We start from the raw sequence: 14,340 nt of genomic DNA, 5'->3' as shown, positions 1-14,340 counted from the left end.
TACTTAATTCCTTACCTACTCAAACAGATTAGTTTAAGCCTTGTCCCAGTGATTTGCTCTGGGCTCTTGTATACTGCAGATCATATCCGCAAAGAGTATTATGGGATAAGAGTGCAGTAAATGTGATTATGCTTCTGAGCTTCTACCACAGTCTCTGGTTAAGTCAGCTAATCAACAGCATTAAGGACCAAAGAGTAGTTTTCCGAGTGGGGATGATTTCTTTGAACCCATTTCTTCATACCAAGTATATATGGAGATAGCCAAGAAAATTTTAGATTAGAGAATATCATCTCTAAGAGAACATATTACAAAATAGTTAATTAAGCTTAAAATCTGAAACTTTTCCCCCCCCTTTTAATGAGGGTCATTGCATGTAAAATGTATTGATTTAATATGCATGGTTATCACCTGGCCATCTGCAAAAGCTAGCATACGAGTTCTTCATTGGTTTTTCACTTTAGAAGAGACTAGCCACGACAGATACGAAGTATTCATTCCAAGGTCTTTCAATTCAGGCAAAAATTTGACTAGCTTGGTAGGCGACACTGAGAAATAATAATTCATGGTGGCCATTTCTCTAGAACTAAATATTATTGTATTTTCTTTCTTTTTTTTCTTCTTCTAATGAATCTGAAAAACCAATCATGGTTACTCGAGGCCATTAGTTTATGATACAGATGTCCAGTGTTCAACCGATGAAGGAAAAAGAGGGGTGTGACAGCTTCAGATGGATTAGAAAGGTCAATGTTAGGAAGGAGATCTAGAGAACCAAGACAACCAGGAAGAAGTGTTCAACGACCCATTCTTGGGAGTTGATTGCGCTTGGTTTCTGTTGACTTTGATTGGGCTTTCAGGTTAGCCTGCATTTGATTTGGTAAAAGATTGGAAGTTGAGAGAACTGATCGAAAAAGAGTAGCCACACAAGCACAATCAATCAGTTCTCTCTCTCTCTCTCTCTCTCTCACATTTAAGAGTTTGTGGTCTTTCAACTCTTCAAGGCTCAAGCGAAGTCAATTTTCCTGATGAGCTCTTTCCCTTTGAGAAGGAAATTCACGTTTTTTTGCTACCAAACGTATCTTGTGGAGGATCTTTCATTCAAATTCTATCAGCTTCAAAATGATGGATGGATTAGTTTCTCGATCTTCAGGCAGAATTGTAAGACCAGGCCAAGCGAGATCTTTTTTGTGTTAGAGTTAGAACTTAGAAGTCGAAATGGTCGTCGTGTACGTGTGTGAAAGCGAAAAAAGAAGGAAGAATCTAATTATTGGAATAGCGGCCGAGAAAGATGATATGATGATTGGATTCTTAAGAAATATCTTGGCCGGGTCTCAGGAACCTCAAAGCTGAAGGAATATTCCCAGCTGTTCATGTTAACAACAAAGTTAATAACAAAAATGAAAGAAGAAATAATTCCCACAAATTCTTTCTACCCTAATCAAGTGAAGGAAGGAGAAGTTCTCAAGCTTCTTTGAGTTGGTTCGGATATTTTTCACAAATAAAGCTTGATGATTTGACCCAAATAAGGGAATAACATAACATACGTGGTTTACACAATTTACAATTAATTACTTTTATCACTTCCCCATTATCAATTAATTATATATGGATCCAATCGAAGTGACCCACCACTTGTTTGGTTTGTTTGGTTTAAATAAATAGAAAACTTTCTTCTCAAGTGTCATGGCCCCACTGCACCATATCATTATAATATTTACCTGTTCTTGCTCTTTTTTAAGCCAAGTCAAAGTTTCCGGCGATAGAAAAAGTGAAGTAAAAAGGGACCATTGGTATGGCACTTCTATACGTATACGGTATACCTAATACCCCTAGCTAGCTTGGAATGAACAGTATATCTTACTATGCTTTAATAGTACTATATCATCATCATCATCATCATCATCATCGAGTTCACGGGCAAGTGGGTTGGGTTTTGTCTGGCTTTCCTTGTTTCAATATAAATTTTCTGCGTACGCTAAAATTTATCCATACACCCAAGAACAATCGATATGTTTTGATGACCATAATTCTATCATTGCAAAACACACCAGTAATCCCTACATTTCATGGGTTTTAGGCGAACTATCATCTGTATTAAGTTTCGTCCAATCCTGACTTGGGACAGTCTAGAAAATTTCAAAAGAGGTGTGAAAGCTATAATTTTTAGATTTAGTCTTCTTCTTTACTCCTTAGAACTTGGAATCCGTATTTGACTGTTGGTATTGGAAGTCTAAGATCATTGAATTAAATCCTTCTTCTCTCAACAATTGACTTTGGATATCTATAAATATAATTTTGGGTTTTCTTTTCCTAATGCATTCAAGTTTAAGTAGAATCTCTAGCTACCATGTATTACAGCCTTATTTTTTTCCATGCTATGTTAGCTTTGAAGACTTGAACAACATCTATTTTGTACTTTCAGATTGTCTTCCTTTAATTTGCACATATTTCAAAATAAATTCTCTTGCTAGACAACAACATGGAAGGGTTCTTTCATTGTCCAGGGTTGTATTTTGATATGCATTCTGAAATGAAAAAGAATCTGCTGCGAAATTAAGTTTTTAGATCGAGAATCTATTCCAAGCAAGTTTCAACTTAAAATGATGCTTTCCGTTGTTGAGAAGCACACAGATTTCAAGGAATGATATTTATATGTTGTGACAAAAAAGGCGTCTACTATTTGAATGAATAGTAGACTTTATAGAGTTTTGGATGCAACCGTTAAAGTAATGAAAACCTCAGTTTCTAAAAGTCGTAGAAACCACGTTGAAATGTCTCTTATGGGTATCAAACTCAAGTTGGCAGATGAACTAAGACCGACCTTAATTTATATCCAGAAAAAAAGAAAACAACAACGACAATTAAGTATGTTTTTTCATGAGTTCAATTTTTGCGGACAGCGTTTTCCTCTGAGGATGTAATCAATGTTCGAATGATCGGTCCATATCGCGATATGTCGGCCGAAGAAATCGAACCCTATGTCGTTGTTCTAACATCGCCTTCTGCTCGCTGCTTCTCTCTCTCTCTCTCTCTCCATCGGTTCCATTTTCTCCTTTTTGTTCCTCCCTTGCAACAGGTTTTGGATCTGCTTCTCGACCCTTACACAAAGGTAATGCACTTTCTCTGTTTATTTGACCATGTTTTACTGTAACTTGCTATTTCTGTCTATGTTTACAGTTTACGGTTTACCATGGAAACCCCAGATGGGCGGCTTTGGCTTGCAAGTGAGTTTGGGAGAGAGAAGCAGAGAGATCGCAAAGATGGAGAGAGATAAGAGGAGAACGCAGAGATGAGAGAGCACAAGTTTTTCTTTCAGATCTCAGACTCCATCACTGTCACCGCCATGGTTTCCGACACTGGTCACCACCATCGTTTTTCCGGTCACCCCCATCGTTTCATCCCTTCTCCCAGAAATCAGAATCCCTCTTCGATCTGCACCTCTGCGGTGTGGTGTGTGGAGACTGGAGAGAGACATAAGCATAACCGACTCCTTTTACCCCTCGGCCCTCTGGCCCTCTCTCTCTCTCTCCCCGATATTTTAGATGTTTTAAAATTTTGATATTTTCAAAATTTATCGTAATATATCGACTTTTATCGTATCGCTGGAGGGTTTTGTATCGACGACAAATCGCCGTCACAAGGTACCATGGATGTAATCAAGGTGTGCACAAGCTGGCCTAGATGAACTTCAACTTCCAAATCATTTTTATCTTAACAAATTTTGTTAAGGTACATGCATGGCAATGAGATCATGCCTGTTGTACAACCTGTAATAGTACATATATAATATTTTTATTACTTATGAGTTGTCTAATTTAAATTTTAAAATTGAATTAAGCAATTATAGAGTTTGATTTGGACAGAAAGGGTGATAAGTTTGATTTCATACTAATTTTGGACATTGACTGAGATTTAAGTCATCTTTATACTTTAAAAAATTAGATGTGGGTCTTATCACTAATTATACCCATCATATGAATTTGATCTATACTTGGTATTATTAATTGATTTACAAATCCACTTAAGACAGATAGATAGATAGATAGGGGTAATTCTGGGTATGGACTTCCAGATTCCCTTGTCTATCTGATTAGTTATATTATTCGTTATTGTAATTAAAGCTACTAATTAAAGTAAAGACTAAAAGCATCTTAAATACAATTATTGGTATAACCTGAAGATCCATGACCCAATAACCATACACCATCTGTCCGTCTATATCTTTCGATTTCTTCTTAATTAATCTGGAGAAGGGATTAAGACAGCTAGGTTTGCTTTGAGACCATTATTAAAAAAACGTAAGCATTACCTCAGATTTCATGTTCCCTAATTATTGAAATTGAACCAAATCGTTTCGGTTCACCCGGTTGGTTCTAACTTCTAATTTCTTTTTTCAGTTGTTTTAAAAGTGACCAACTTGGAGCTTTCTTGCCTGATCAAACTTCCAGTCCAGCAGCAAAAAGTTATGGATGTGTTGTGGGCCGAGACTGGGCCTGATCTTTAGAAAAGGAGCTAAAAATTGAATAATTCGCATCTTCTAACCCAAAATCAAATATGGTCTCCTGGGCTGGGCTGGGCTCTTCTGACTTAAATATAGGCCTTGTGACCCTTGTACTACTTAGAGTGGGTTTCCTGACTTTTCTCTTTTTCGGAGATATATAAGAAACTGAACATCAGGGGGTGGATCATCTTCCCTGACTGGGACACACTCTGTGCTCGCTCGGCGATTGTTGACCACAAATTTAGGAGGCCCCACAGAGTTATGGTGATAGGTTTAGTTTTTTTTAATGTTTTATTATTTTTTACTTGGGACCCCTTGTGGTGGTAAAGTTGTCAGGAGTGCTCCCCGAGATGATCCCGTGACCTCTTCGTTAAAAGGTGTTGTTCGTTAACGTCTTTGCAACCCTTGACTGGTTACTACTGGAATGTATACCAGACTTGAAAATCGCAATGAGACAAGAGATCACGGAAATTAAAGAAATGTAATCATATGCTCTTATCCTCATGGGGTTACCGAAATTCTACCATATATTGAAGATTACCATAAATAGTCCCACTTGTCAATTCTAATGAACCAAACAGTTCCCGATAAAAGGTGAAAACGATTCGACTTCCAATTTTTTTTAATTTTTTCACAAAGAAAAGAATTTGAAAAAATTGTTAGAAAAGTAAAATAGCCGATGAAAATTCACAGCCAATACTAGAGAATCAAGCATTTTAAAAATTGAAAATTAATTATAATTTTATTAAATAAAAACTTCGTGGGCCGTAGAGCGGATTTCGGAAACGATGGAAGGCGGAAATTGCGGTTTGATATTATAAACTCAACCCATCCAAGAAAGGAAATCTCTCTTAGTTTCTCGTTCTTCTGTTTGTTATATGTTTCCAAAGTTATAACATTTTTTTCTCTCTCTCTCTCTTCTATCTCTCTCTCTCTCTATCTCTGTGCCCTCCTCTATCACAGAGAGAGATAAATAAAAGCAATAAAAAGATGGGGGGATGTGCGACTAAGCCTAAGGTCTTGAAGGGAGAAGAAGATTTGACACCTGAACCGGCACCGACCTCGTCAGAATCTGCAGTGGTGGCCACCACCACCAAGGAGGGCTCTGAAGCGAAGGAAGGTGTCCATGTCATTACAGAAGAAGAAGCAAATGGGATCACCCACGAAGAAGATGACAAGATCCAACCAGGAAATGACAAGGTCGTGGAAGAAAGTGGAGATGTTGTGAAGGTGGACGATGGTGTTAGCAAGCCACGCTCTCTCGGAAACTTGTTCAAGGAGGTAATTTAATTCTGATATATATATACGTTCAGATCCTGCATTTTTAGATCTTTCACCGCTCTTTTCATATGGAATCAACATATCCAAACCCAATACAAAACTTCTAAGTAAGCGCAGGGTTATTAATCTACGTTTGCAGGGTGAACAAGAGAAGGAATCGTCAGGAAATGGTAACGAAACAACCCAAACAGTAAACCTTCCTTTAGAATTCGTGAAACTGGAAGAAATTCCAGATGTTGAGACCACCACCGCCACTACAGCTCCTCCCACGGCTGCTGCTTTCGAATCCTCCACCGGCACAGCTGATCTTCAAACGGGACAAACTGATAACCAGGTAAACTTATAATTGTGATCATTTCTTGATCAATCTCAATCTTGTTCCACCTAAATTGCTGAGTTCTGAGTGTTGATTGGATTGTACGTTAACCGAACATGGCAGAGTAAACAACAGAATGGATCATCAGGGATAGGTGAAACACCCCAAAAGACTGAGGTCACAAGCACCACCGCCGCTCCTCCTGTAGGGTTGTTGGCATCCATTCCTTCCGCCGATGAGTTGGAATCCAGCAGCGTGTTCGAGGACGCTCCTTCGGACGAAACACCAATCACAGCCGCAGATGTGGTTCAGACGGGAAAGGCTGAGAAATACGAGAAGGAAGTGGAGAGAGTAGCAGCAAATGCCCAGGATGTTAACGTGATAGAGAAGGCCGAACGCAATGATCAAATACAAGACAATCATACTGTTTTGACGGGCGGTTCTTCTTCTGCTGCAGCAGAAGTAACCGGAAGCAAATAAAGATTTTAAGTAGCAGGAGAAATCAGTACTGGAGTTATCCCCATTATTCATCTTTCTCTGAATGATTTGTCACTCTCTTGGGTTTTTTCATTTTGTTCAAATGTCTTATTTTTCCTTAGTTTTTGTAATACATTCAATTCAATCATAGCTAGATATTCCAGCTTTTTTTTTTTTTTTTTTATTTTGTAAAGGATCATGATCAGAATTGTATTCAATTTGATCCTCATAGATATATTATCAGGATTCAACTCAAACTCAAGTTCAAATTCAAAAAGGCATAATCCTAATATGCAGTCCTATGTAACCCTAGTTTTCAGTCTATCTTTCTTTTTGGTATTATTCATATTCAAAATCTTGTAATACAATACTATAAATAAATCCAATCTAGTTGGGTTATAGCCAATACAATTTTTTTCTCTTCACGTTTGAGGAAAGATTGATTTTATACGTTTTTCTATGGAGTATGGGTTGAGTTTTAATTTCACAAAAAATAATTATATCAACTAATTTCTCGCATACTTTACTCATTATGTTTCTAGTCCATCGCCTAATCAGACCATAATAGATTGCTTCATATATGAATCAGATCCAAGGAACTAATCCGGATCCTCTCCACTGGGGTAGACTGCCCCCCCCCCCATCCTTTGTGGGGGGGGGCTGCCCTTGTTGAAGAAGGGGAGCCCCCCCCCCCCAAGGGGGGGGGGGGGGGGGGGGGGGGGGGGGGGGAAGAGGGAAAGGAAAAAAAAAATTTATGTGTGAAAAAAAAATATAAAAAAAAAAAAATGAAAAAAAAAAAAAAAAAAAAAAAAAGGGGGGGGGGGGGGGGTTTTTTTTTTTAAAAAAAAAAAACAAATTGATTTTCTACAATTAATTCAAAATTTTGTGCCTCCTTAAATAAAAAACAACATTCCATACAAAAACGATAGACAAAAACCTAATTTGAAGCCATTTTTCATTATTTTGGATCTCTACATCTAAGACAAATAAAAAAATTTATATATAAAAAATATTTGTCATTAAAAAAATAATCATTTATCACATAATTACATAATCCTTTAAATCCACCAAATATTGTCCTTACTTATTAAAAAAATTAAGTATTTATGTAAGGTAGTGTGTGTTTCAAAATCATATGTGAAAGGAGTATTAAAGATAACAAGCAACTGACTGAAAGTACCATTGTAGAATGTAGACTAGAGTATCAATATCATGAAAACAAAGTGAACGAATGAGTACCCTTCTTTTTTTTTTTTTTTGTAAATCTTCTTTTAAAAAGACAACTAAATATTTTTGAAGGAAAAGAAAGAGTCGTCTCTTTCAAGAACAATTTCTCACTCACATTGCTTACTCTATTTGCTTTGCTCTTCCATTGCAATAGGAATTGCTACTTTTCCAAGTAAGTCAAAACGTGTTTAGAAGATATATTGTGTGGTTGTCCTAGGACTAAATTTGATCTCCATATCTGAATTCTTTCCAATGAATCTTGACGTTTTGAAGAAGGTGTTAATGGTATAGAATAAAAATCCAATACATTATGTAAATAGTTTATGAAATAGAAAGTAAGTTATTTACCAACAAAGGCGACTATTGACAATAAGCAAGTTGTGTACTATAAGTGTCATGACTTGTTAATAGAGAAGAAACAGAAGAAAAAAAGAGAGAAGACAATGGGAATGAGTCAAATGACTAAATGAAGGTTTGACGAGAAATTAAGGCTTTCATAATCCTTTTGGGTTTATATTTTCTATTTTTTTTTAAAGTAAAAATAAAATAAGATAGTATACCAATTAATACACCAACTAATAAGGAAATTGGCATAGTTTTGCTTAGAGGTCGGATACGGCATTAAGTGTATGCTTAATGTACACAAAATTACATTTTTCAATTATACATTCGGATATGCGTATTAATATGGCAATTAAATACACGTAGTTACTAACTATGATCTAGACTACTCAAGAACGAGTTGTAGGGGTGTTGCTGCCAAATCTCCCTTGGAGGTCTGATTCAACTAGATCAACACGTAATCGATCGAGTTGGTTCGATCTAAGAGTTTCTCCCAAATCTCCGTTTGATGGATCTGCACCAGTATTCACCCAAACTTTGGTCATTAGCTGTGGGCTGATCGAGTGATTGGTGATCCACCTCCAACAATCAAGTCAGTGAAGGTTCAAAAATGTAGCTCACAGCTTCAGTGAAACCCTAGCTAGTTGCAAAACAGGAAGAAGATCCATTTAAAACAGAGCACAGATATGTTGGATGTGTCCTACCTCAGTTTCTGCGCTTACCCTAGTTATATTCTCTGGTTCGTGGTTCGTGTGTTGGTTTGTATGGTTCATATTTGTTTGGTCTTGTGATTCTGAAGTATGAATTATATCTAATCTTGTCCCCAAATGTGAGAATGATAACAATAATACCTTCTGGGTGCCAAGGACCCACCGCCAATAACAAAGAATTTGGGCGAAAGAGCTCCCCACGACGAACGAGTGCAGTTAGTTGAGGTGGTGAATAGCATCATATGAAATCATCCTTCTTTCATCACTAATGGAGTAATCGAATCATTAAGCAAGCTTTCATCTATGCCCTACTTATATCTACAAGACACAATCGTCGACTAATCTAATATTTAGGTTATTAGCAAGTGGCTAAAGTAGCATCAACTTGCAAATTTTATGTTAAATCCATGAAAGTAGTTGATGAAACAAAGCATGCAATCAGAAAACAAGATGCCGACGCAGACCCAGCCCCCTTGCAAAGTAGGGTAGGTACCAACTGTAGAGAAAATGATTTCTAGAAAGCGATTCTATGCCGCCTCTCTACTTCTTCAATTAATTAACTGCAAAAGATTAGCAATCTTCGACATTCTCATTGTTCTTCATGAGAATAAGGCTTATCTCTTAGGATGGACAAGAGGGTAGGTGTCACCCTTTTCATGAATCTCTACTTCAGATTTGGGAAAAGTGGTATCTTTTATTTTTCTATATAAATCTGAGAGAAGTTTGTAATTTTTGTGCACAAATATTTTTTAAGAAGTATTAATGGTTTTCTTTAAATTATGTCATAAAAAATGGATTGGTAAATGTAGCTTTACGGATCCTTTAGTCCATCAATTACGGAGTGCACCGTCTGCAATGGAGAGGTTGACTGATCTTAGGGGCGTTTAAATACCTTACAGAAAATGAAAGATTATTAGATGGATGTATACAACGATGCTTTCAACAATGAGATTGTTTGTCTTGTAAAATTGTCTATAATATCATTATATTTCCAACACAAGTAATTATATCATTCTATGCTTTCAACACGGTTAACAATGGCCACATCAATTCAAGGAACATAAATGCTATTCGCTGTACGCTAAAGAGACACCTTTAATCATATATTGTCTGCTAAGCTATATATTCATGTCCAGATGGATCGATATCCGGCCAAAACTGGGTTGTATTGTATCACTTGCAAATGGCAGAGTTGCCACTATTACGATATGGTACGTTTTTCAATAATGAATATGAGTATACTATTCCACTCGGGGAAAACATGTTAATTTCCCAGAAAATGTCAAGGAATAAGTGACATCCCTCTCAAAAAACGTTTTGCAAACTAAAAGTGTTCTGTCATATATGGCACAGGTAACACTGTATGTCAGGACAAAAAAGGGACACCCATTCCAAATATCAAACGTAGCTGTGCCATGATTCTTGCAGTTTCTTGAAAGATTTTCCTTTTACTTGTGATCAGTAAATGATAACACTAGAACATTACAGGGAAGTTTACAAAAAAAAAAAAAAAAACATTACAGGGAAAACCACTGATCTAAGGAAGGGACCATGCACTTTCGATCAGTACTCACCTAATTAACCCTCAATTTCGACATTGTCATTGGCAAATAAAACTAATAAAGAACTGTTTCTTGACAATCCCAAAAGACTAGCTTCTCAACTTGTTGAATGAGTAACTATCAGATTCAGATGGGTTTCAAAGCTAGAGAACAACGCAGTAAACTTTGAAACTCCACTTGAGTTCTACTGGGTAATTCTTCTTCTTCTTGTGTCATTAGGACATTTTCTTGATTAAAGAAAGCCCATACCTGGTTTTATCTCCTATAATTTGTTTAATGTTATCTAAAGACACGACCCCTAAGGATATAATAGGTACATATATGCTCGCCTTTTTGGAGGCTATGCGGTCAAAAAGACCATAAAAAAGCAGAAAATAATCTTAAATCCTGCTAACTTACAAATATATTATATTGGATTATCAATGAGGAAGGCACTCTGGAAGCTGCTTCCCATCTTTCTTTATTTCAGCTTTGAAGCTCATGGGGAAATTCACCATTAATTTCGTTATTAGTTGCACCTGGTGCGTGTCCACGTACTCAACCACCTTAGTGTTTTCATTAGTACTAAAGCAGAAGCATGCGACCTGGCTTTGGGGTCCAACCTAGAATTTGAAATACTAATCGAATCTTACTTCATAGGTACTCTTGCCATGCTTTACACTTTAAAGATCGATGGAGATATTGAGACAAGAGACTTGCACCCACTTGAAGTATTGCTTGGTGCTCCAATTAGTCTTCCAAACCTGCTAATTAGCACTTATTATTACACTGTTGAAGTGTTGATTAAAATATCAGCACAAAATTGTCCCCCCCTGGCCCTGCACTCGTGGCATAAAAGAGACTAGCTAGGTTTCTATCCATGGATCGATGCTGTTGGGAAATTTCATTTTTTTATTTTTTTAATCGGACAAAACTTAATTAATATGCAATTGATGTTTGCCCATTGCTATAAATTGAAGTGCTTCCATCTCCACCTCCAAAGCACTGAGAAAAGGCCAACTACAGCAACATGAAGCATTTTCTTGGGCGTGTTATGTTCGCAGAAAGCCATAAGCCTACCCTTGCTATGCTCTCTATACAATTTGTGTATGCCGGCATGGCCTTGTTCTCAAAGGCATCTATTGACAATGGAATGAACCCTTACATTTTTGTGGTTTATCGCCAGGCATTTGCTTCAGTTGTGCTGTTTCCATTTGCTTTCTTCCTTGAAAGGTACCCAGCATTTAATTACCACCTTTATTCAATAACTCAAATCCAAAATGTGTTCTCATGAACTTTTCTGTGCTTGGTTAATTTTATTGAATTTTAGGAAGAAGGCTCCTCCACTGTCATGTATTCTACTGTGCAAGATCTTCTTGGTTACTTTATGTGGGTAAGTTGGATTCACTTCTCAAATTCTGTCTTGTCTCCTGCCATGTATCACCCTGCAAATAAGTAGAACGAGGAGTATTATGGGCTAAAATTTTGATTTCCATGGTTTTTAGGCTATCACTGAGTCTCAATCTTTATTATGTTGCACTCAACTTCACCTCTGCAACATTTGCTGCAGCAACAACCAATGTGATTCCAGCCATAACCTTTATTATGGCTGTCATAACAAGGTAACTAAAAGAGAGAGTTAACCTTCTTGAAGTTCTTTTCCATGCAAAATACATCAATTTGCATTTCCCGTTTATTCTTATATTCTTAACAAAAAAATTTTTCCTGAATATTTCAGGATGGAAAAGCTATCTATAAGGCATCACTATGGGGTGGCCAAGGTGTTGGGAACTGTGACGTGTGTTTCTGGAGCTCTAATCGTGGCTTTGTACAAGGGTCCTTCTATTAAATTTATGAATTGGTATCCATCAGCTCAAACAGAAGTTTCACATTCATCTGTAATCAACAGCAGTCACAAAATGGATTGTGTAAAAGGAGCTCTCATCATGCTTTTTGCTAACACAGCTTGGTCACTGTGGCTTATCTTGCAGGTTCTCTCTATTTTTACCCATTTGATTTTACTATAAATTACTTATATTTTAAAACAAAAATATTTAAATGACTGGGGAGAGAAATATTTTGTTGAAAGTGATCTTTGGTTTTCAGGGCCCCATAATGAAGATATATCCGGCTAAACTAAGGCTTACTAATCTGCAATGCGCTTTCAGTTGTATTCAATCAGCTATCCTGGCAGTAATTCTCAACAGAAATAATCCATCTTCATGGAAGCTTGGCTGGGATGTTCACCTTCTTTCAGTAGCATACTGTGTATGATTCTTCAACCCTTGTTAGTTGCTATCTTGAAGGGGAAAAAAATATACTGAATAGTGACTTTGCCATAGCACAAAAGTTGCAGTGGCTTCAAAGACTCTGAATTATCGCCTCAACCCATCATCTTTAGAACCAACCCCTCTAAGCAATAATGGGTTCCCTTCCTTTTGATCAAATCAGCTGCTTATCACTTCTATGGGGCACTATTCCTCATCATGGAGATGCGTAAAATATATTTGATGAAATGCCCCACAGACTAAAGAATATTATTATAAGCTATGTTCGACGAACACCACATGTAGCTAGCCATATGGTGGCGTTGCATCTCCTTTTCTTGCTAGGATGGTCCCTCAGCAACCAACATTTGTTGTAACAAAATCGGTGCTTAAAGTTTAGTTTGGATATCATTTCAAACTTTTTGGTGTTGCACTACACGTAGAGGCCACTGAATGATCATATCTTTCTCTCTTTTTTCCCCTAACTTTGTTGAATTTATTTGTTCCTAATATCGAATATGTATGGCAGGGAATTATCGTCACTGGAATTACATACTGGTTACAAGTTTGGTCTATAGAAAAGAAAGGACCTGTTTTCACAGCAGTGTTCACGCCACTTGCACTGCTTATAACAGCTATCATCTCTGCGTTCTTGTGGAAAGAAACACTCTACTGGGGAAGGTTAATTGATATAATACTTTTATTTTAATTATAGCTAATCAATCCTGTACTTGAAAGATTTGGAAAATAATTTTCTGTCTGGGAATGTGGCCCATAACTCTCTCTCCTCGATCGAAAGTCGAAACAAGGAAGAATAAGTGCCTGCTTCTTTTGAAACACAAGTATGTTTTCAAATGGCAAGGGGAGAGAGAAATGCCCTTGCTATTACTGGCACAAGTAGCTTGAGCCGCATTCACCAGAAGAGCTCTTAATTTTGACCTTATCTTTTTAAAATACCAAGCTCCACAAAGAAATCTGTCACATAATGGGCCATCAGGTATGAGATGGGAAGAGCCCCCGAGCAAAGGGCCCACATGGTTGATGGCCCATTGAGTGAACACATTTCCATCGCCCAAGTGTGCTGCTGAGCACAACAAAATTTGAAATCTTGTGAATTTGACTTGAGGATCAATAATTCTGGTTACAGTGTTGGTGGGGCTATATTACTGGTGGTGGGTCTCTATAGTGTTTTGTGGGGGAAGAAGAAAGAGAAGGAGAAAGAAGTGGAAACAACTGGAACAAACGAAGCCAAAGAAGAAATCAGATTGGAGTGCAAAGGGGCAGAAAATGATTTTGTCTAAGTGAGAAACGTCAATAACCCAAATCATTTTCTCCATCGAGAAACTGTTTACCTATACCCATAAACAGTTTCTTCCTGTTTTTGTTATTCTCAGTTTTCTTAAACGTGTAATTTCAATGTTCTTGTAAATGGTAACTGACAGAGAAATATTGTAAATGTGTCTGTGTAATTTGGCAGACTTCCAGTGAGAAAGTAAAGCAAAGCAGATCCAACTTGGCGAAATCATCAGTTTCTTGATTCTCCAGTCTGCCATTCAACAACGAATCTTCTAAGGCTTTGGCTTATCATGACTTTAAATGAAAGCGATTTGTGATTTCAATTATTGTAGTTTAGACCCTAATCATGAGCAATCCCTCCCCCTGTAGGTGTTAGGACTTTTAA

General features: G+C 37.2%; 1 protein-coding gene across 2 annotated transcripts; it reads left to right on the top strand.

Moving 5' to 3' along the window:
- The first annotated feature begins 11,407 nt into the window (after positions 1-11,407).
- Positions 11,408-14,340, top strand: LOC149027421 (WAT1-related protein At1g43650-like). Of its 2 annotated transcripts, XM_089146815.1 has the most exons (8): positions 11,408-11,625; positions 11,723-11,785; positions 11,898-12,014; positions 12,131-12,383; positions 12,499-12,660; positions 13,189-13,340; positions 13,807-13,960; positions 14,137-14,340. In XM_089146815.1, the coding sequence occupies exons 1-7, from the start codon at positions 11,423-11,425 to the stop codon at positions 13,958-13,960; spliced, it is 1,104 nt and encodes a 367-aa protein (XP_089002941.1). In that variant the 5' UTR covers positions 11,408-11,422; the 3' UTR covers positions 14,137-14,340. The 2 variants fall into 2 exon arrangements, with proteins under 2 accessions (XP_089002941.1, XP_089002940.1); XM_089146814.1 differs by having other exon boundaries at positions 13,807-14,340.

This window comes from Hakea prostrata, chromosome 1 (genome assembly GCF_041222555.1).
Source record: "Hakea prostrata isolate BN-2017 chromosome 1, UWA_Hpros_2, whole genome shotgun sequence".
NCBI lineage: Eukaryota > Viridiplantae > Streptophyta > Magnoliopsida > Proteales > Proteaceae > Hakea > Hakea prostrata.
Note: the sequence above shows the minus strand (reverse complement) of the source record. Positions and strands in the feature narration are given on the sequence as shown.

Bases quoted from the DNA above. Each gene is read 5' to 3' on its own strand.
- LOC149027421 (XM_089146815.1), top strand. From the start codon at position 11,423: ATGAAGCATTTTCTTGGGCGTGTTATGTTCGCAGAAAGCCATAAGCCT. The intron at 12,015-12,130 runs GTAACTAAAAGA...TGAATATTTCAG, and splicing joins ATTATGGCTGTCATAACAAG to GATGGAAAAGCTATCTATAA. The intron at 12,661-13,188 runs GTATGATTCTTC...TATGTATGGCAG, and splicing joins TTCTTTCAGTAGCATACTGT to GGAATTATCGTCACTGGAAT.